Raw genomic sequence first — 22,125 nt, 5'->3', positions numbered from 1 at the left:
CCCAATTGGCATCTTCTCCTGTCTCGACGAGGACTGCGTCATGCCCAAGGCCACTGACAAGACCTTCACAGAGAAGCTGAACTCCTTGTGGGATAAGAAGTCACAGAAGTATCGGCCGTCTCGATTGGGGCAGGGGTTCATCCTCACACACTATGCTGCGGAGGTGGAATACGCGACGGACGGGTGGCTCGAGAAGAACAAGGATCCTCTGAATGACAATCTCACTCGCCTGCTCGCCGCTTCAACTGACGAGCACATTGCCAACCTCTTCGCCGACTGTGCTGACCAGGACGATGACGTTGGCGGAATGCGCAGCAGAGTCAAGAAGGGTCTCTTCCGCACCGTTGCCCAGAGGCACAAGGAGCAGCTCTCGAGTCTCATGGGTCAGCTACACCGAACCCATCCCCACTTCGTACGATGTATCCTTCCCAACCACACGAAGCGGCCAAAGCAGTTCAGCGGACCGCTCGTCCTGGACCAACTGCGATGCAATGGTGTCCTAGAGGGCATCCGTATAGCTCGAACAGGATTCCCCAACCGACTACCCTTTGCCGAATTCCGCCAGCGGTATGAAGTCCTCTGCCGGGACTTGCCCAAGGGCTATCTCGAAGGCCAGGCGGCTGCAAGAATCATGCTGGACAGGTTCGGCCTGGACAAGTCCCTGTACCGGATCGGGTTAACAAAGGTGTTCTTCCGTGCCGGTGTTCTCGCCGAACTCGAAGAGCAACGCGATGCGCTGATTACCGAGATCATGTCTAAATTTCAGTCAGTTGCTCGTGGTTACATGCAGCGACGGATTGCCTTCAAGCGCCTCTACCGAGCCGAAGCGACGAGAGTCATCCAACGCAATTTCCAGGTGTACCTCGACCTCTGTGACAATCCCTGGTGGCAGCTGCTGATCAAGATGAAGCCCCTCTTGGGCGCGACAAGGACAGCGACCGAGGTGAAAAAGAGGGACGAGATAATCCGCCAATTGCACGAAAAGATGCATCTTGAACATGAGAACCGAAAGAAGCTCGAGGACGAGCGACGGACCGTCCATGCTGAGATGCTACGGATCCAACATGTACTCGAGAGTGAGCGCGCGCTCGCCTTGGACAAGGAAGAAATCTTCAAGCGGCTTCAACTCCGGGAGGCAGAACTGGAAGATAAGCTGGCAGGTGCTCTGGAGGACCAAGAGAAGCTTGAGGATCAGCTCGATAGCCTTCTTGAGGCAAAGAAGCGTGCCGAGGACGAGGTGGAACGGTTTCGGACGCAACTTGAACAAGCAGCTGGCATTATCGCGAGATTGGAGCATGAAAAGTCCGAGCTTTCTGGCCGCGTTGAGGACCTTGAACGCGCTATCGACGAGATCACCAAGGCGCAGTCGGAACGAAGTGAACAAGAAGCCGCTTTGGAGGGGGAAATCAAAGTGTTGCAGAGTCAACTCTCGCTGAAGGAACGCAAGGTCCGCGATCTGGAAGCCAAACTGCTCAAAACCGACCAGGATTTGGAAGTCAAATTGATGACTGCCCAGAAGGAACTACAATCCTCCAGGGTCAAGAACTCACAGCTAAGCGCTGAAAACCGCGAAATCCAGCAGCAGTTGGCACAGTTGTCCAGGACGTCGACAGACTACGAGGACCTGGTGAGAAAGAAGGAGAGCGAACTGGCGCTGCTTCGCTCAGATAATAAGAGGTTTGAGATGGAGCGGCGCAGCTTCGAGGACCAGAAGAAGGCTCTCAGCGCCGAGAGGGAAAAGGCCGCCGACCGGCTTCGCGAAGTCCAAGCCCAACTCTCTGCGATGAAATCCCAGCAGGCCCAACTTCACCGGGAAGCCGAGGATGCAAAGAGACTGCTTGAGGCTAGGCTCTCGGAAGATGCCCAGGCTGATGAGAACCGGCAAGTTCTCGAGTCTCAAATCAGGGATTTGAAAGAGGAGTTGTACAACACCCAAATGGAGCTCAGCAGGGAGCGCCAGTCGCGCGATGATGTCGCCCTGCTCAGCGAACACAAGTACCAGACGCTGAAGGACGAGTACGACCATCTGAATGAGTCAAAGATCATCATAGAGAAAGAACTCTACGCCCAGCAAGACACTCTTCGTCGGACCATGGAGGCCCGAACGACCGCTGAACGGGAACGGGACGAGGCTCGCGAGGAAATCCGCCGACTTCGTGTTGCCAAGACCCAGGCTGAGGAGGCTCGTCGGGAGGCCGAAATTGTGGGTGAGCGGGCCGCTTTCAAGGTTGCGCGGGAACGGGAAGAGAGTTTGCGAAAGGATCTGGAGGCAGCTCAAGGGCGGCTCAAGTGGTTCGAAGCCGAATGTGCTAAATTGAACCATCAAGTCGAAGACCTGAACAAGCTGATTCTCGAATCGGGCGAGTTTGGGTTGAAGAACGACCAGGCGAAAGAGCGGCTGGAACGTGAGCTTCATACTGTGAAGAGCCGGCTTGCTGCCTCCGAAAATGACAACCGGGCGCTTCTCAATAAACTCCAGCAGAAGGGCCTCGAAATTGCTCGCTCAACGTCACGAGCAAGTGAGGCCTCGCGTGGTCAAATTGTCGCATTACAGCGCGAGAAGGCAAAGTTGGAAGAGCAAAATGCCAAACTAAACAAGCAGCTCGGTGACTCCCAGGTTACCATTGCTTCTCTGGAAAAGCGGCTCGAAAAGCTACAACTGAATCTGGAGGATCTCAACCACGAGGTGGCCAGAGAAGTGCAGAGCAGCCGCAATGCGGAAAAGGCTTCATCCAACTTCACCGTTCAGTTGGCCGAGGCCAACCGCACCATTGAATCGGAAAAGCAGCTCCGAGCCCAGGCGCAGGGAACTGTGCGTACCCTGCAAGCCACGCTGGATGCTCGGGATACGGAGCTTGCGGAACTACGGGCACAGCTGCTGAGCGCACTTAAGACGGTTGATCCCGAGTCTCTGCCACCCGTCCACGCAGACAGCGGCCCGGGAAAGTTTCTCAGCAAAAACTTCGACTTGGTCCGGAAGATTGAGGAGCTGCAGCAGAACTTGCGTGTGCAGACAGCTGCTCGGGTCAACGCGGAGGCCCAATTAGCGGAGCTGAGGGCATCCAGAAACGACTCTCCCACTAGGCGTGGCCTCCAAGAGATCAGCATCAACGAGGCTCCTTTCAACACCTCGCCGACCCAGAAACGGTCGAAACCCAATGGCCGCCATTACTCGAACACACCATCGACGCCGCCCCGTCGGTTTGCAAACCCCGATCCCGACCATCTCCACGACTCAGTCCGTTCGGACAAAACTGCAGATACCCTAAGCTTCAACAATCGCATGGACCTGAAGACTGAGGTCGAGGAGCTGCAAAACCAGCTGCAGCTTGCACAGATGCAGAACCGGCACCTCCAGAGCCAGCTGGAGCGGTCAGCACCGACTTCAGAAACGTACACTGACGACAGCGGCCGGGTACGGAAGCTGGAGCAGGCGAACGGCAGGCTACACGATATGCTCGACAAGTCCTCGCAGCAAGTATCTGCACTCGAGAAAGCCCTACGCACTGGGGAACTCTCGCTTCGCGACATCCAGACCAAGTCGTATGAGGAGATTCTTGACCTGCTCCACAGCCAAGAGGACTCCCGGCGGTCGCTTCTGCATAGCCATAATGATGCCATCGCTGAGCTGACCGAGATGAAGGGACATTTGGACCGGCTGAGGCACGATCGGGCGAAGCTCGAGGTGGACTTTCGTGATGCCAAGTCGGACCTCCAGGAGATGACGCTTGCGAGAGAGCAGGAGGCCACTAGCCGGGCTCAGCTGCTCCAGGAGTTCGCCGACCTTCAGATTCGCATGGACGCCGAGACTTCCAAGCTGGTTGATGTGACCGCTAGTCTTGCGCTTTACAAGAGCCGCGCAGACGAGTACTTTAGCAAGCTGGAACAGGCCGAGATTGCCGTACTCAAGGCGACCAGAGCGGAGCAGTTCGCCAAGACGCAGGCGAAGGAGGCCGAGGATAACTGCGCAGAGATGATGGCGGAGCGAAAGCGTCTCGAGGTTACCATAGAGGATCTCCAGCGGCAGACTCAGAGACTCGAGGAAAAGATTGAGGACATGTCGACGGATTTGGACTCGGCCATGCAGGCGAAGAAGAGGCTGCAGCACGAGCTCGAGGACTATCGCAATCAACGAGCCAACGACATCGAGGACAAGGAGTCGAGCATGGAACAGCTGCGAAAGAAGTACCAAGCCGAGTTTGCAACCCTCACCAAGGAGCTGGATCTCACGCGCGAAGAGAAGCTGTTCAAGCAGGCCGAGATTACGCGGTTGCGCGAGGAGCTTGATGATCTCCGGTCCAAGTGGGATGACGAAGTGCTCAACAGCTCAACGTGGTCCAAGGAGAAGGCCCGCTTGCAGTCGACGCTTTCAGATGTAGTGGCTTCCCGCGACGAGGCGGTCGCCGCTCATAACGAGGCTCAAGGCAAAGTCGTGTCTCTCCTGTCACAAGTGCGCTCACTCCGGTCGTCGGTGGATGAGCTTACTGCGGAGCGCGACACCCTGCTTCGCGAGAAGCGGAGCATCGAGTCCAGGTTGGAAGAGGCCAAGGCAGGACTTGAAGAGCTCGCCAAGAGCGAGAGCCCTTCACTTCGCAACGCGGCCAACATTGACAAAGAGATTCTCGAGCTTAAGGCCGGACTCGCTCAACAGGAGGACATTGCGGCGGCGGCCGTGGAAAAGATGCGCCGAGCTGAGTCACTCGTGTCGGAGATCCAGAAGGACATTATCGCGGAGAGGGAGGCGAGCGCCGAGCTACAGAAGCAGAAGGCCTCCTTGGAAAAATCGCTCAACGAGGTGCAGCTCAAGCTGATCGACCTTGAGACTAAGGGTTACTCGACGGCCAGCCATGACATCAAGTTCCTGCACAAGCGCATTCAAGAGGTGAGGTCCAGTCCCCACGTTGCTTACCAACCTCAGCATTCAGTCACGTACTAATCCTTTGATAGCTCGAGTCTCAACTCGAGGAGCAGGAAACCGAGCGCAACAAGTCGCAGCGCTCGGTGCGCAACGTAGACCGCATCGTCAAGGATCTGCAGACGCAGATCGAGCGCAAGGACAAGCAGAACGCGCAGCTTTCCGAAGACATGGGTCGCATGCGCGACAAGGTGGACAAGCTCCTCAAGACCATTGAGGAGCTGCAGGCGTCCGAGAGCAACAATGAGCTGTCGGTGCGCCGGGCCGAGCGCGAGCTTCGCGAGGAGAAGGAGAAAGCCCTGAAGCTGGAGCGCGAGCTTGAAGGGTGGAAGCTGCGGGTGGAGAAGGGAACTGCTGGCTCCAAAGTGAGTGTGGCAGGGAGTGTATTTGGCGGGAGCATGAAGGGGAGGCATGGAGGCTGGGGTGGCGAGGAGTTGGTCAGGGTCCCGCAGCGGAAGAGCAGTATTAGCAGAGTGCCTTCCATGACGAAGGGGTTCTTGTGAGGGGTGCGTGGCATTTTTGGAATACGTCTGTCGCGGCATTGTCTGCAGGGTCAGGGTCAAGCATTGATTGGTATTAGGTGATTTCTGGGGATACCTGTCTATTCAAAGGAAACGGTGGTGTAGGGAGCAGGCGACATCGAATTTTTAAGGCAGTTCTTGTTTTGTGTATGGAATATCTGTTGTGCCCCGCACGCAATGGGGTCGTACCCCAAGGTCGCCCACAGAAATATGAAGACCACGCACGGCAGTATCCTCCCCCGTTCAGCCACGGCGCCCGTGGCCAAGGCGACGGTCACGCACGAGAACATGCCCTGGTAGACGGCGACGAGCAGGTCGGGGATGCGCGGGGAGGCCGGGGCCGGGACGGCGAGCTTGTTGGTGAAGATGCCGCGCGAGAGGTCGCCCAGGAAGCGGGACGAATTAGCGGAGAAGGTAAGCGAGTAGCCGAAGAGGAACCATTGCAGCGAGGTTATGGCGAGGAGAGGAGCGGGAGGGTGAGCAGGGACAGGGCGGATTTGCGGCGGGCGAGGTCTGAGTAGAAACATTTGTTCCGCGCGCCGGTCATGGTGATGGGGGCCAAGGGGGGGGGTTGGATCGTTGTTGACTTACCCTACGCCCGGCACTATCAACAGAACGAGGGCGGTGGCGAAGATGATGAAGGTTATGTCGCCGGCCTACATGAACGGGGTTGTTAACCTTGAGTTTGTCTAGAGTGTTCCATGGGTTATAAAGACGAACCTGGTACCAGACGTTTAGGTTGGCGGCCAAGGAATCGCCTCCTACGGCGCCGGTGCCATTATCCGGCACCAGGGGCACGTAAGGAAGGCCGCTCTAGTCGGTGCTGGCCATTGCAAGTGAAGAAATATGGTGGGCTAGGCAAAAGAAGGTATTGAGGTCTCCTGGCTCAGATTGTTGCTCTCAACCTGAGGGTGGTGGTAGAGGAAACTCAAGGAGGTCATGACAATAAAGAAGAACTAGGTTCACGGTAGTAGGGGGAAAAGTGAAAGACGGACAAGAAGTCAGATTTAATTCGTCAGCCAAGGACTTGAGTTGGGGTATAGCCGACTTAGATGCTTTTCTTGAAAGAAGCAAGGCTCGGTGGCCAACAAAACATGTATAAGCACCAAGACGGCTTCTCGGCAGGAGGCAACCTACAAGCTGCTATAAGACCGACAAATTAATAGACACTCGAGGAGACATAGCCGACGGCGAGGGAAACGGGAGATAAAACGAGACGATACGCGAGTTATCATTAAGCGTTTTCCTCGGTCTCTAAATATCTCTCGTAGGTACTCCGTATTAACTATCGCAGACACAACGCCGCGCCCCCTCTATATATCCCGGCATTATGCTGTACTGACCAAGAAGTGAGAGCGACGAAGGGCTGAGATAAGGAGAGACTTGCGAAGGGACTCGACGAGTCTCGGCTGTCGAGCATCGTCAACTTTCTCGCTTCTTCCCGCAGCCCCTCCGAGCGCCACGGACAGCGCAGGTGAGACGGTTGCGACTGAGAGAAAAGGCAAAGCCGTCTCTTGGCGGCGGCGAGGCTCGACATCCATCAAGCCACTTGGCCGTCCCTGTTCAAAAATAAGTGATGGAGTTGCATGGAGGTCCAGATGTGGGTCAAGGGCTCAAATGCGGAAACTTTGAAGCGATAACATTCGTCAATCAATCTCCTCGACACTTGTGCTCGCATTTCTCCAACTTCCAAACGCTCGGATGACCCGTTTCCACTCATTGAATCGCCAGACCTGAACTCACCCTTCTGAACCAGCAGCCTGGCTCGACATCAGATAGCAGTCGCACCCGAGAACATCCGATGTTTCTCAAGTCCCGGGGCCTATCTCTGCGCCCGGCTTGTGCCTCCCTTACTCGTATTTTCACAAACATCTATTCCCCTCGTCCGTCTTTCCCACCGTAGCTGGTCTCTGTTCAATTCATTCCATTCTCTACGAAATCTCAGCCATATTCGCGACCGTTCTTAACCTACAGTTAAATTGTAGTATAAATGGATCAAACGAAGCGCTCGCCTAGCTGGTGTCAAGACGCCATTGCAATCCAAAACTGCCTCCAAGAAGCCGGTCTCTCTCAATGGGGCTTCGTTATCTTCCGCTGTACCTACCGCTCCTAGGAGAAATGGGATAAGTTTATCACCCTTGCTAAGGGATACGCCTGCGAACACTTTGGGAGTATGGAATAGAGAGTATCTACGACTGTATACGCCCGACGGTTATTGAACACGCTGCCGCGCTAGAACCTGGCTGTTTGTAGAGTAGGTCCACTGGGGCCCGGGTAGGGAGGAGATGTATGGCAGCGTGCTTACGCCTTCGCTGAATAATCATCCGAGGTATATACATTTTTGCATGTCGACGAGGAGAGTGGGGAAAGTGTAGTGGATGATGAGAAGGCGAGTAGGACGGCTGAGTACGTTTGTAAGATCGTATATGTAGATCAGATTATGTTGATGGAACAGGAGCGAGAGAAGGCTCGATGTATCGAGGGTGAGGAGGATGAGGAGGTATTGGAGGAGGACGAGTTACGGAACTTGAGAAAGCGGGTTAAGATCGATGATCTCGTTGGTGTATATGTGACAATGCACCCTACCGTTGTATATGGTACGACCTTGCGACGGAGGGAGATATTATCTGGGGTCCTCTTTCTCCTTTAGATTGTCAATCTTGAACTTGAACGCGGCCTAAGAAAATGAACCGCAACGACAGGACCTACTGACCCTCTGGCATCTTTGTGAATGGTTTCCGTAGACGAACAATATAACGGAATTACCAAGATTCTTGGTGTCTTCTGCAAGGCTCCGAGTGCCGGTCGTGCCGAGCCTAGTGCTCATACGAAACACTTTCCCTACCTGCTCACCTTAACCTTATTAGATCAACGGCTCAGCCAAGAACTCTGTCATGAGAGAGTGAGCTACAGGCAGGTGCAGGATTTGGGTTAGCCTCACACTAATAAGCCGTCTTGTATCAAGCTCCCAAATATAAGGCCCCCGACTCTCGCGGGATACAGTCCTCCGCTGACAGATCCTCATATCTCTCGCCATCGCTCGGCAGTCCGGCAGCAGGCTGTGCAATAGACCAATTTATATATTATTATTATATTATTCCTATTCCGTCCTGCATTAGGCTTGCCGGACTATCTATAACTGAATATAGAGTAAAACTATGCCGCAAGCCTAGACTACAAATCTCTATTCACCTTGTGCAAGTCTATTACTTTGAGTCCACCTACTATACTAAAAAGAAATGGTCAGGTAGCTCATTGAACTAGTAACCAGCTTAGGTTCTAGCTATATATCTATCCTATACTCTAGGAGCTTCCTAGAGCCTAGTAGCTACCTAATAGCCTTCTTTGCAAGCCGGCACTCCCTTGTTGGACAGCAACAGTTATAGGCTCGAATAGACATAGACCAACCAGGTGACACTGTATCAACTGAGGCACAGAATGAAGCTTGAATTGGCTGTCTGAACCATGCGTCATGTGTGTGTTTGCTTGAAAGAACCGAGGGCTTCGGGACTCTCGCCAGACCCTGCTTTTGGATGGGTGACGAGTCTTCCACGCTTACTGCATTGGGCAACAGTGCCCAGTTCCTGAACCCAGGTGCCAAGGAGCCGGTTCAGTTCAACATCCCTCGATTAATCATATAATCCATGTAACGGTCTCAGGTAGTATATTGCAACTAGCTGATGACGACTCTACGAGTACACTGAACTTGGAGAAGAAAAGGAGAGACGACAGACTCTGGTAGCTCGCAAGCATACTTATCCTCGTAGGCGCGCTGGTCTGAGCGCGTTGCTAGAAGGTTCGGTGTGCTGTGGGGCGAGTGGGAATAGCCTCATCAGGGGTCTTGGTATTGGCCGAGAGTCGCCGGAGCTCGCACCGGGCCCAGCCCGTTACAATCCATATTACATCTCGTGTCAAGTTGCAAACCAGTGTTGGAAGACCAGCAGCCACGACTCCACGGTAATACGCTTTATGGGAGCCTTTTAAACAGTGAACTTTTCGAGTGCTTAGGACCAACCCAAAATCTGTCAATTGAGTTCTTTCTTTCTCAAGTTACCTGGGTATCTCCCAGACCTTATATAACAGCCGTGTATTACCCCTGACCAGGGTACGACACCGGCAACCCAGTTTCCGAGTTTCAAGTGCCATCACTTCCAACAGCCAGCTAAAGAGGACATTTGTCACGGGCATTGCGCGTGCCAGGGTTAGGGTCTCAGTCCTGTAGCTTCGATGAGGAGCTAGCAAGCCCAGTGGTGGGGCTTGCCAGTGGTCAGTGCGCAGCCCTTCTGCAGGGTTTCCCTGAGGGCTGCACCCTGCCCACAGTTTGGTTCCTCGTGCAACCACACCAATACTAGAGGATACGCAAGTTCAGTCCCTGTGCCCCGTCACAACATTATCTCAAGACTCTAAGCATAAATATGTCCTATCACATAGTATGAATCCGGAGTACTGTGGCTAGATTAACTTTCAAAGCATGTATAGTGTCCGCATTTACAAGGGGCTAGATTTATTGCTTTACGAAATGATAGATGGATAGGAGACTCTTTCATTATATGAGTTTCGACATCGAGGAGCTTCTTATATGGGAATATACCAGCACTAACGTCGAATAAGGAAATGCTCAACTTACTTTAGCTGTGATGGGCTGAGCCCATGATGGCCTCGGCAACCCTCGGCCGTGGTATCATGATAACGTCATCTTGAAGCAGGCAGTGTCTGTGTGTTTGGGAGCATATAAGAGCTGCCCTGTCTTCCTGTCATCTAGTTCTCTCTTTTCTTCTTCTTTCTCCATTCGAGGCAAACTCGTAGAGTCGTCACCAGCTAGTTGCAATATACTCCTGGGACCGTTACATTAGCACTAGTCTAAGGAACTCCTTACCTATAAGAGTAAAGCCTAAACTCTAATCATCAGTTTTCTCTCTGAACAGACCTAAGCAATCGCTACTATCTTAAAAGTAGATCTAGACAAGTTACTTGACTTGCTGTTAGCATCAAAGAGACTTACTAAACTAGCAACTCGCCTAAGATTAGAGTAAGACCACCTCCTTTCCAGCTCCTTATAAGCACTGTGTGACGGGCCAGAGGAACTAAGCTTTCTGATGCGGGATGCACCAGAGGGAAGCCAAGTATGGGTGTATCTGTATTGCTGGAAAGAAGGATGGAGATTCAGAAATTGGTGTCGCGTATCTTGCATGCAAGATTAACTGGCATGGCGGGGCTGCGCGCGCACAGACCTTTGCAGCGGGGCTACTCTACATGATGCCTTCTGGTATCACTTCATTAGTGTAGTTGCATGAAGAACTAAATTATATGCAAGGTGCAGCCTTTAGGGAAACTCTATAGGCGGAGTTGCGCACTGACTACTGGCAAGCCTTATTACTGGACTTGCTGGCTCCGTTAGAGAAATCTATTTACTCTAGAATTGATAAGTATACGTTATAAGTATCAAAGTTAGGAAGTCGCCTATTATTCAAAGAGGTGGTGAGAGAGAAGGTATTCAGGATAGCTGAGCTCATACTAGCAGATGCGAAAGCGAATTTTAGATGCAGATATAAGTAGGTCTCTAAGCACTTATAGCACTAATAATAACCGCAATATCTAAGAAGTGGAGAGTTATAATAGTTAGCGCAGGGGTTAATAAGAAGAGGCTAGGAAAAGGTAGACGAGTAGCTTACGTATAAGGTAGTTACACCTACTATATTTCAGTTTATACCTATTATAGTGTAGGTAGATCTACGTCGAGATACAGATAAACCCATCTAATGCCTCATCGGCGAATTTGTATGATTGGTTCCTGTCGTACTGCTTGTGCGTCTCGCCCATGTGCTAGGCGATACGGTGGTCGATGCAGTATAACTTGCTACTGTACAAGCAATGTAGTTGAACTATAGGCACCTCGTCTCGCGGATCTAGCCTGACTCGCAGGCTGGTGAGAGATAGGAAAGGACTCCCGGGTGTTATGCGAGTTGTGAGAGACGAGCGTACATTTAGGCCAGGCGCGCGGGCACTGCCAATAGGACTCAATTCTGTTAATCACAAGATGGGGGATTAAGGAAGAGAAGCTGGAAGAGGTTGTTGGGCAGCCAACAGTTACATGCTCAAGTAAGCTTAGATCAACCAAATGGTATTGAACAGATTGAGGTATGAAACGAAGCTTGAATTGGAGTCACGATTCCAGAGTGAGACCACAAATGAAGGATCAGATAGTGGGTTAGGGTGCCTCAGAATGTCCCTTTCTTGTTCTTGGAACAAAATTGTCCTCTCTAATCCTCCCAGGGGAATTACTCCCTTATATAGAGACAGTGTGCCATGATATGACATTTATGTCAGGAACTGCGTCATTGTGTTGGATCTGTGTTGACTGAGAGTCTCGCATTGAACATCAGTGCTCAGTCCGTGAATCTTGGTGCCAAGGAACCCACTCAGTTCAACAGAGGTCTCGCGATGCAGAAATCAAAGGCCAGAGCAGATGGGGCACGTGCACTCAGTGGCAGATGCCGCTATATGCACTCCGGCGGCAGACGCCGTCACATGAGTGTGCTTCAAAGGAGCAAGTTGTAATAGTATTCAAACGTCTCGAGACCTTCTGGGCCTAGCGGTATATGTCCTGCCACTCCAGCAACTCTATATATATCTATATAAACAGGGCACTTTAGCCTGTTCCAGTACCTGCTCTCGACATCTAATTGCAACTACTATTTCAGACAGTCTTTGTATATCATTGGCCGGTATACGGAGAGCGACGTGACCTTGATGGGTATATCGCTCAGATTCTTCTTTTCGAGGCACATAGTGCACTACGTTTGCTCTCGATTCCGAGACGGGGTGTCGTGGTGACTATGATAGCTCACTTGACGGGTTAGGTTTGCCCGGCTGCAGTGGACTCTGATGTGATCCCGGTACGTGTGTCCTTGTCTGCCGCCATGGTCACCTGGTCTCAAGTAGTTTTCAAACACTGCCACTGTGAGTTGTGGAAAAGGAGACAAAGAGCTTAGGAACAAACAGCACTCGTATCCACTGCCCCTGTGTGGTTATGTGCATCTGCCCTGCGAACTGTTCTTATAAAGTTTGATTTTTGCTGTATTTTTATCGATCCTCTGTGGCGCAATTGGCTAGCGCGTCTGACTGTTAATCAGGAGGTTGGAAGTTCGAGCCTTCCCGGAGGAGATTTTTTTTTTAGCTTTAATCGTTGGCTATCCTGCGATCTTTCCCTCGATTATGCCGCCGCTTTCAGATCCAGGGCAGCCGATCTACAAGCCAAGAATGGTTTGTTTGTTAGCGCTGATCTTAGATATTCACCAATTTTTCTCTTTTACTTTTAACGTTACTTCCTTATGTTCGTTCTTCTTTTCTCTTCTTATTCATCTTTATCTTTGTTTTCCTCCACCCTCTTGTCGTACCTTTTATCCGCATCGTCTCTATCTTTTTCTTTCTCTTCCTTCCTTTTTTTTTCCTCTTCTTGGATTTCATTTTTTCGTTCATATCCAGGCACCGGTTCTACCCGCCATGTGCCACGCTAATGAACAAACCAGGCCTGGATCGTATTCATTATTGTTCCGAGCCACCGGGACGCCTCTACTTACCTGGGAAGGCGAATACTGCAGATGTTTTTCACAGATTTACTTCAGTCAAGCATTGAAAGCTATACTCCCTGTGGATTGGCACAGTATCAAGCATTGCGCGCGCTATTACAACTATCCTGCATGAGAAGCCGATGCTTGCGGGGAGACAAGATGGGTTCGGCAGCAAGTACGGAACAGTCAAGAGTCTATGAGAGCTACATGCTGACCGGCATACCAAGAGCGCACTGATGGGACAATGCCATTGTCACAGTCCAAAACAACAAAACCGTCCACTGGCGCTGAAGATTCACATGTGTTTAACAACCATACCCAGAGTCTCAGCTCGACCTGCCATGCATCGATCTGTATTCTTTACTTCATGTGGCAGTTCGGGGGCCACAGAAGGCAGTGACTGCCGCTTCTACCTTGACTCTGAAGCATTGAGTGACACATTCGTGCCTCCCAACGAGGCAGGTACAAGAAGTCCGGACGGTTGTGATCACTTGGTTCCTTGAACAGAATTGGTTCCATCCCCTGGTATAAACATCGCCAGGATGGGTTCAAACATTGCAGCTGGGATTGTTGCCCTCCTTTCTACCATCCAAAAACCGTCTCTCTCCACTTTGAGAACCCTGCCGTTCAAAGCACTCTTCAATGAAGCCAATCGTTTTCCTTTTCACAGCTGCCGGTATGGCGCGAGCCCAGAACCTCTCTGGCCAACCCAGCTGCGCAACATCCTGCCCAATCAGCGCCATCAGCGCTGCCGGTTGCGCTCCCTCAGACATGGGCTGCAGTGCGGTCCGACCCAGGCCGCCATCGGGGCCAGCGCCGCACCATGCCTCATCATGAGCTGCGGCGCAGATGAGCTGATGCAGGCCCAGAGCGCCGGCTCCGCGTAGTGCTCCATCTACTCGGCCACTCGGTCGGCTCCTCTGCCGGCCAGCACCACGGGGGCGGTGAGCTTGGCTTCGACAAAAGAATAAACCAGCATCGTCTACCACGGTGGCCCCGGGTAGTGGTTCTGACGGCGGCCAGACCGCGGCTACTGCGCCCGTTTCGACTGGGCAAGGTCGGTTGTTTACCGCAGGCGCTGCTGTTGTTTCTCCAACTATTGTGGCGGCTGGGGCACTCTTAGGTGTGTTGGGTGTTGCTGCGGTTCTTTGATGGGCGTTGTTGACTGAGACATTGGTGAAGGGGCCTGAGACCGTTCAACAAGCAGCAAGTTCAAGGAGGAAGAATGCAGAAACGCTAACTTGCCCCTGAAAGCTGTCGAACGTTCCGATGTTGCGCCACGCTCGTTCTGATGTTGCGCCACGCTCAGGCGGTCGGTCGACTTAAGTATACACTAGCGACTTAAGTATACAACTAGTGCAGCAGCGGCAGGAACACAGAGGTATCAGTTATCCTCACCACTATGCAGTCCTCTCAGACCCAAGCAATATTCAACGTGAAGGAGTCGGCCCGGCATACAGGAGAGATCAACCTGAGTCTGAGAGAAGTCCATGGCACAGATTCAAACTACACCATCATCGACAAGATTGGTGAAGGGAGTTAGGGGGAGGTGACCAAAGTCCGGCGATTCCTGGACGGCAAGGTGAGTGCATTCCCCATACTAGTTAGTCTTTGGGCTCACAGTAGCTCGGTATTTTGACCGATCAAGAGGTCATGGCGTGCAAGCAAATGAAATGTGACTCGTCCAACTTGGTCAATGTGTGGCGGGAGGTCGAGGATTTTGTCAAGCTGAGCAGGAAACCACACATCGCACCCTTCTCGGGTGACGTGGCGTACCACCCCGTCAGTGAGACCCTTCTCCTCTACGTGGACTATTACGAGGGCGGTGACTCCAAAGGGTTATCAACCTTTGTGGCCTCTCCTCGTCCACCGTTGACCCGATCATTGCCATCCTTTTGGCCTATGAGATTGCCATGGGCGTCATGACGTGGCGACAAGCATGATGTTATCCATCGTGATATCAAACCAAAGAACGGTGAGGCGAACGGATCGGAAGCCGTGGAGTTGTCACCGGCCAGACTGACACGAATCGTGCTTCTTGGTAGTCCTCCTTCGGAAACCGTTTCACATGGATGGCAGCAATTCGCTCAGAGCACTGAGGGGGACTTTGGATAGGCCAGCTACCGCTAATGAGATGCCACACGACTGCTTTGGACTGGTTGCCGAACTGACCATGTCCTTGATACTTGAAATAGACGAAGAGAGCGACGTGGCCGCCGACCATATGGAGTGGGCACTGGACATGGACCCAATGCCCGCCTGGTGCTATCTAAGCGACTTTGGTCTCGGCAAGTTGTTGCCCGAAAGCAAATCTGGTCTCGACGACGTCCTTGGCACATCACCTGGCATGGGAACGTCGGGATACAACGCCCCAGTACATCCATTCAAATCTTCAGAGCTTTTTTCACCGCTGAAATGAGGTGCCGATGAGGTAGCAGCAGGAACCGGAGAAGTAGTCGTCGACGGGCTGCTGCTGCAAGACCGACTGCTCGACTGCCAACCTCTGTTGCGGGAGAGTTCATACCACCAGTTGCGCATCATCCAGCCGTCGAACTCAGTGATTTCGGTCGAGGAACCTGCGAGCATGATGAAGTTCGTCACTCCGGTCGGGGTCCAATCTGGGTGTCATTAGTGCAGCTCAACATAATTGTGACGTGTCACGACGGGGCTGAGGCAGTGTGGCAGTTGGTACCGTAGACTGGAGAAAGGGTTAGTCCCAGGTCAGATCAATGGTCATTCTCGAGGGCTACTATGAGGGCACTCACAATCATCCAAGCCAAACGTGTGTCCCTGTAAGTGTTTCGTGGTCAGTCTTACTGCTAGAAAGAGGATACGCTGAGAGTGGCAGAGAAACTCCATGAACCGACTGCTGATCGCCTTGCCCTTGTTAGGAGCACTAGGTCCGTTTCTAGAGTTCTCGGAGAATTCAGATGTGTATAGCCTAGGATGCCTCCTATATCATCTGTGTAGTGGCAGGCTCCCGTTCCGGTGGGCACAGCGGCCAGGTATGCTGCCTGAGGCCATATCATCCAAGTATCCCCGCGAGTTGCGTGCCGCCATCATGGACTGCCTCCACTATGACCCTGCACAGCGCCCGGAATCTCGGGATGCCGTTGCGAGCATGTCCAGCGCTCTCAGCGAAGCATGTCACTTGAATCATGCCTTCCGTCGTGTAGGTTCATGAGAAAAAGACTCCATTTTGAATCTGGTGAGACGACTTACAAGCATCGGAGAGTTCGACACTCGTTCAGACGTCCTCGCCCGGTCATTGTTGACCCGCCCTGACCAAGTGAACACATGGACGAGTACATACCTCGGTGGCAAGGTGGAGGCTTATAGCCAAAAACCTGCTGAAACTGGCTCGACAAGACTGGTGACATGAGAGTGCGCTTATACTCACCGGCGAGCGGCGGGGAGGGTGGTCACAGTTTTGATAATTGAGAATGGTTGAATGAAGGAACGGATGAAGTGGTCGCTAGGTACCTTGATTAAGGTATGTCGTACCGTAGGAACTCGGTGAATTCGCGTACCTCCACTTTGGCTGGGTCCAAGTCAACCCCGAGCAACGAGGCAACGAGCTAGCCAGCCAGATGGGCGTAAAGCTAGCTGTCAGTAAAGAGCGCACGGGCCACGATCTGAAACAAACCTGCCGCCTTCGGATTTATTGCGCTTTGAGCGAATTGAGCCGTTGTTAATGTCGATGATGTTGATGCAGTTGATGCAGGGCAGTTTGAACTGAAAGATAGGGCGGGCGAAACTGGGGCTTCTGATTGGTTGCAAAAGGGAGGCTTGGTGGGTGGGCCTTGCCCAGCCAGGGCGGATGTATTCGAATTCAGTCAGTTCCTACGGTATTTGGAGGATTAACAATGGGTTCAGCGACCCACTTCGTTCATCACAGCCGCCCACTCTCCTGCGCCCACGGTTACAGTAAAGTTCCTTGCGATACACGATCTGTAACCAGTACTGTAATTATGCCGCCTTACAGATCGATCTCCTAGCTTCACCAATGCTCACTCATTGGCACCCTACTGTCTCCCACCACGGTCACTCATTGAGTCATCTCAGGATTATAGGCGTATTCACCAGTGGCTTGCCCAGGTCTTACCTCTATATTTCACTCCTCTCAAGCCTGCATTCCAGCTCACCCTACCCGTAATACATCCCTTTACCATGGCAACAGACGTAGCCCTCGAAACCTCCATGGCAAGTCATTATCCACCATCCCTCATCATCACCTCAAGATGTCACACTGACCAAGTTGATAGGGCACCATTGTCGTAGAGGTACAACAATCACCTTTGTTTATGAACTACTGATACCCATTGTTAGCTGTCTTGGGAGCAGGATGGCTACCGACTGCGCATCTGCTCCCCACCTCCAGACTTGTCCGGAATAAGAATTCACAGCTGACATTCTTGGTTTAGCTGTACAACCACCACGCACCCAAGACGTGCCAGAACTTCTCCACACTCGCCTCGCGCGGCTACTACGACGGCACCACCTTCCACCGCATCATCAAGGACTTCATGATCCAGGGCGGCGATCCGACCGGCACAGGCCGCGGCGGAAGCAGCATCTACGGGGACAGATTTGAGGACGAGATCCGCGATGATCTGAAGCGTAAGTTCCAGTTGTCTGGATTCGGTCTCCTGTACTCTGCCAGTCATTCGAATGACTTACTGAGAGGCATGCGCTAGACACGGGCGCCGGGATTCTGAGCATGGCCAACGCGGGGCCCAACACCAACGGCTCGCAGTTCTTCATCACGCTGGCGCCCACCCCATGGTTGGACGGCAAGCACACCATCTTTGGGCGGGTCAAGAAGGGCATCAGGGTGGTGCAGCGAATGGGCTTGGTGCCGACAGATGCAGAGGACAGGCCCAAGACCGAGGTGAGGATCAACAAGTCTTATGTTGTCACCGGGGAAGACGAGGTTTAGTACAGGGGATAGTTCAGGGCAGTGTTGGATAATGTGTCATTCCATCGTACAGGCGCAGAGCGAGACTGTGCGTGTTCATCTTGATTTGCCTGATCGAGCCTGTATGTTTTCGAGGTCTCTCTGAGAAGATATAATACAGAAATGAGCAGCCGATTGCTCTGCTCCGCGGCATCAAGCAAAATCTGCTCTTGGGAGGAACTGTCCCTGTCGGTGGCATCAATACGGCATGGCAAAAAAACCCAAGTATATCTGCAAATCAGCCATCCAGTGTATACATCCAGACCATTGCCCAACGCCTTCCTTTCCGTCCTCATTGCTCCTGTGCGCTGCTTTGCAACCCCTCAAGAGTCTTTCCTTTCGCCATGAAACCCAGAAAACCGCCCCTTCCATGTATGCCGGCGCCGATGAGAAAATGCAGAGAACGCCACCACCCCAGTCCAGCCCATCCTGGACAATGCAAAGGGTATCTGAACCCCTGGCCAATGCGGTGTGAAAAGAAGATGCAACTGTGAAGTAAGAAGCGAAGCTTCTTGTTGAGAACTTGTGTCTCAATGGGGCGGCGAGGACACGGTACCGGACGATTCGCTTTCCATATCGCGGTCCCTCTTGGCCTTTTTACCAACCACCGAGGGCAATGGGAGCTTTGGTGGCCCCAATTTGATCTTCTTGGCCGGCGAGACTCCCTTCGGAACGGGCGTCTGTTTCTTTGGGGCAACTTGCACCGTCGAGTCCTTCGCGTCGTCATCTGCCTTCTGCTCCAAATAGAGATTCGAGCTGGACTTGGCCTTCTCTTTCTTGGAGTTGGCCTGTGCGGCGGGACTCTGGCTCTTGGACTTGAGGATCACCTTCTTGGGCAACGAGTTCAGCTTCAGCTTCTTCTTCTTGGGGTTCGTGGGGTCGGACTCCTCGGCGTCCTCGTCAAACTCGTCGCCATCGCGCTTTCTCGGGCTGGCGGCGCGGCTCCCGGGCAGCGGCGTTCCCTTCTGACTGCCGGGGGGCGTGTTGTCGTTGTTCTGGCTGCCTGCCTGGCTTCCGTTGCTGATCTTCTGCGCGGCCGCTCTGCTCGCGTTGCGCCCGCTGTTGCCGATACACGACCCCATGTGGTTGTTGAGGCGCGTCACCAGGATGCACCGCTTGCACTTGGAGCACGTCGCGCTCGGGAAGCTGAGCACGTTCGGTGGGCGGTCCTTTGCGCTTCCTTCGGTCCCCGGCAACGGCGAGCTCGGGTCGTTGGGGTCCAACTTCTGATCCTTCTTTTTCTTGCCTCGACCAGGACCAGGTGCAACCCATGTCTGGCCGTAGATATCGTAGCCCGGCTTCTCGATATAGGGGTGTCTCTTGCAGTAGATGACGCCTGGATCTGGCTTCCTTGCGCCCTTCCCGTCCGTCGGGTGCAGCAGCCGCGGGAGGTGGCACCGCGGGCATAGTATCTCCTTGGTCGACTTGAGCGGATTGCCCTTCAGCGTCACTTTCCCTTCCTTGTAGATTGCTGCTTCCGTCTCAATCTCGACCTCGGGCTTGGGGTCTACCGTTGCGCCTTCGATGGTGCTCATGGCGAGCTTCTCGACCTTGATGGCGGCCGTGTTCGCCCGGGCAATCTTCTCGTCTCGGTGCACCTTGAGAAGGAGATCGTGGATGGTGTTGTATAAGAGGTCGTCTAGGACGGCATGGGACTGTATTGGGCCAAGTCAGGAGAGCGGAGTGCCAATGCAGCCTGGCCGACTTACAAGCTTCTCAATGGGGGATGCATCGTCGGAAGCTACAATAATACCGGCCTTGCCGGTCTCCCCTGTTTCTGAAGACATGATCGCTGAAGGTAAAGGTGGGTTGCGGGTCTCGTGAGGGAGATGTGGCTATGTTCAAGCGGTGGGCAGCACCATCCAACCTGAATTGACCCGGGGCCGCAATGTCGGTCTTGGTGGTAAGTAATTGGGAGATGGCGAAAAATGTCAGCCTCTCAGCATGCTTGGCTGCCAAAGGCTCGACCCGTAAATTGCCGGCGTAATGGGGCAAGGAAGTGGTCGAGTTGTGTGCCGTAGCCACGTACTGAGCCCCAGGTCCTTGCCGCAAACTTCTTGATGACCGTACTATTTTGCCGAATGGCTGAATTAGCGTGGGATGGAAATCGCCTGAATTCGGGGAAGAAGATGATGTCTCCGTTCACCAGCCCGCGAATTTTAATGTCACGGCACCTGGACAATGGAACAAGCCCTCTGTGCTTCCCAAACGCCAGGTCAATCCCACCTTTTTTTTCCTCCTATTTTTTTTTAGCTGTCACACACCTAAACTTTTTTGTAGCAGGCCCAGATGGCTCAGGATAGCTCAGTATAGCTATGGAACTAGTTGAAGCTATACTAAGATATAGTTTGAAGATATATAATTTAGTATTTTCAATCTCAATCCTTATTATGATTCCTATACCACTACGCCCTAGGGCTCGCCGGACTCTTTATTATATATTACAAAGAAAACCATGCCTATAAAACTAGATTAAAAATCTCTATCTTTTCTATACCAGTCCGATGTCCTGAATCTACCTATTATAGCAAAAAGTAAGGCGAAAATAGCTAACCGGGCTATCAAACTAGCCTAGTTCTAGCTATATAGCTAGTTTATACTCTAGGAGCCTCGCAGAGTATAATAGTAATAGCACACAACGTGCAGCTATACCATTGCGCCATATTCGTAGAAAAGGGTACAAATGATTCAATCTAACAGATTGAATCACTGGCTGCACTATAAAGCTGTAACAACTGGCACCTGTCGCTGAGCATTGCCGACCTGACCAGCCGTGCCGTTACAATAGTAGCTATCGAATCATCTTCCTTATAAGCTTTCTCTCTTTATTCACCTACTCGTCGAGAGTCTTATATAGGTCACTCTGCGAGCGTAGCTCTATAGCTAGCTAGGTCTTTAGCTTCGATTATTGGCGGCACTATATAACTAAGTATTCCACTATTTTCTTACCCTAGCCGCATTCATAATAGGGAATAGGTATTTGAGGAACTTTAGCTCAGAAGAGGAAGTCCTTAAGGCCTATAGCTGTCACGAATTAACTAACAACAGGCCGCATACCAGAAGGCCATATGCGGAGCGCCAGGAACGCCTGAGCCAATCACTTAAGGAAGCACGGCAGGCTAGTCAGGATGAAGCTAGAGTGCTTTAACGCCAAGACAGACGAGCACATTGCAGCATGCAAGGTGCTCGGATCGATCGAAGGCATAGCATTTCGAGCACTCAAAGAATCGTGTCAGTATATAGTCACTCGTTCTCGAGGACTCTGGGAGTTCTCCAGTAAGCCACTCAAGTGCAAGATTGTCAGTATCCTTGGACATTGCTTGTTGTGAACCCTTCGGCTTCACCGAACCTCACCCCGTTGTCAAGTCTAATCTTCAGGAGTCCCTTTCAGAAGTTAGGGCTTGAGATTCGTCATAATAGCCCTAATCCAAGCCTGAATTAGTAGGGATCACTCGGCCTTCATAAGGCCCTCATGTTCTTTCAAGTGCTCTTCTGTCAAGTTTTGGTCAGTGGTCGGCTAGTTATACGTAGGTAGGGCCTAATTCAAGCCCTATACCGTTATGGTTAGTTAGAAGCCTCCTAGGCCCACCTAGCCTTCCAGGTCTTATTAAGAGCTCTATAAATGTCACGGCCCCCACTACGAGCCCTATACTTAGGCTATTGGCGGGCGAGACACTGTGGATTTCATGACGAAGCGACATGACTCGTAATAGAGGGAGGATATCTGGAGAGCGGGAGACTCAGATTCGAACTTGAAACTTCCCTCTTTCAAGGATTAGTTACTGTAGTTGGTCAAGTAGTGCACGCATGTGACGAATCTCGAAGCCCCAACTTCTGAAAGGGACTCCTGAAGGTTATACTTGTGTTGGAAAGTCGTGGCACTGGAACTTCGGACGCTCAGCTGCAAGTGCCCTGCTGTTGGATGCATGGCTGCCCAACTGAGCGTCAGGCAACGTGAGGGGTAACCAGGGCGCTGGGCAACGAGGTCAGGGCGATTCTCCCGTCGCTGGAGACGTAAGAGAGGAACAACCTTGAATCAAGAACATCTGGGATGCTCCGAGTATCTCAAACCCACTGTTGTAAGCTCCCATCATCTGTGTGATCACCGTGGAATCGTGGCTGTTGGTCTTCCAACAACTTGACAACGGGGTGAGGTTCGGT

At 52.4% G+C, this 22,125-nt stretch overlaps 7 protein-coding genes and 1 non-coding gene across 8 annotated transcripts in view; 4 read left to right on the top strand and 4 right to left on the bottom strand.

Annotated features, from left to right (window-relative positions):
• Positions 1-1,447: 1,447 nt before the first annotated feature.
• Positions 1,448-4,827, top strand: N657DRAFT_644082 (uncharacterized protein; the record flags this gene model as incomplete). The annotated part of the gene is made up of 1 exon (XM_062792689.1): positions 1,448-4,827. A coding segment is annotated over exon 1 (3,323 nt), but the record flags the coding sequence as incomplete, so codon positions are not given.
• A 655-nt stretch (positions 4,828-5,482) lies between these two features.
• Positions 5,483-5,999, bottom strand: N657DRAFT_644080 (uncharacterized protein). The gene has a single exon (XM_062792688.1). It carries the CDS (start codon positions 5,961-5,963, stop codon positions 5,517-5,519), a length of 447 nt encoding a protein of 148 aa, XP_062649009.1. The 5' UTR covers positions 5,964-5,999; the 3' UTR covers positions 5,483-5,516.
• A 601-nt stretch (positions 6,000-6,600) lies between these two features.
• On the bottom strand, positions 6,601-7,393 carry N657DRAFT_644078 (uncharacterized protein). The gene has a single exon (XM_062792687.1). It carries the CDS (start codon positions 6,975-6,977, stop codon positions 6,765-6,767), a length of 213 nt encoding a protein of 70 aa, XP_062649008.1. The 5' UTR covers positions 6,978-7,393; the 3' UTR covers positions 6,601-6,764.
• A 5,133-nt stretch (positions 7,394-12,526) lies between these two features.
• Positions 12,527-12,600, top strand: N657DRAFT_t65. The gene has a single exon. It is a non-coding gene; the product is annotated as a tRNA-Asn (tRNA).
• A 2,498-nt stretch (positions 12,601-15,098) lies between these two features.
• N657DRAFT_360213 (uncharacterized protein) lies at positions 15,099-16,425 on the bottom strand. The gene is made up of 4 exons (XM_062786970.1): positions 16,230-16,425; positions 15,773-15,797; positions 15,700-15,705; positions 15,099-15,625 (listed from the first exon to the last, which is right to left on the bottom strand). The coding sequence occupies exons 1-4, from the start codon at positions 16,233-16,235 to the stop codon at positions 15,273-15,275; spliced, it is 390 nt and encodes a 129-aa protein (XP_062649007.1). The 5' UTR covers positions 16,236-16,425; the 3' UTR covers positions 15,099-15,272.
• A 626-nt stretch (positions 16,426-17,051) lies between these two features.
• On the top strand, positions 17,052-18,154 carry N657DRAFT_644073 (uncharacterized protein). The gene is made up of 4 exons (XM_062792686.1): positions 17,052-17,210; positions 17,273-17,290; positions 17,432-17,627; positions 17,705-18,154. Exons 1-4 carry the CDS (start codon positions 17,178-17,180, stop codon positions 17,944-17,946), a joined length of 489 nt encoding a protein of 162 aa, XP_062649006.1. The 5' UTR covers positions 17,052-17,177; the 3' UTR covers positions 17,947-18,154.
• A 340-nt stretch (positions 18,155-18,494) lies between these two features.
• On the bottom strand, positions 18,495-20,103 carry N657DRAFT_616581 (uncharacterized protein; the record flags this gene model as incomplete). Its single annotated transcript, XM_062790494.1, has 2 exons — positions 19,674-20,103; positions 18,495-19,619 (listed from the first exon to the last, which is right to left on the bottom strand). The coding sequence occupies exons 1-2, from the start codon at positions 19,749-19,751 to the stop codon at positions 18,495-18,497; spliced, it is 1,203 nt and encodes a 400-aa protein (XP_062649005.1). The 5' UTR covers positions 19,752-20,103.
• A 1,506-nt stretch (positions 20,104-21,609) lies between these two features.
• The window catches only part of N657DRAFT_644070 (uncharacterized protein), a gene marked incomplete at both ends in the record, with an annotated part of 2,081 nt that continues 1,565 nt past the window's right edge, over positions 21,610-22,125 (top strand). Inside the window, one exon of the mRNA XM_062792685.1 lies at positions 21,610-21,641. Within this exon, the coding sequence (XP_062649004.1) occupies positions 21,610-21,641 (32 nt within the window). The remainder of the gene's footprint in view (positions 21,642-22,125) is intronic.

The sequence above is a fragment of the Parathielavia appendiculata genome (genome assembly GCF_033297405.1).
Source record: "Parathielavia appendiculata strain CBS 731.68 unplaced genomic scaffold N657scaffold_4, whole genome shotgun sequence".
Taxonomy (NCBI): Eukaryota; Fungi; Ascomycota; class Sordariomycetes; order Sordariales; family Chaetomiaceae; genus Parathielavia; species Parathielavia appendiculata.
This window is presented reverse-complemented; position numbering and strand designations above follow the sequence as displayed.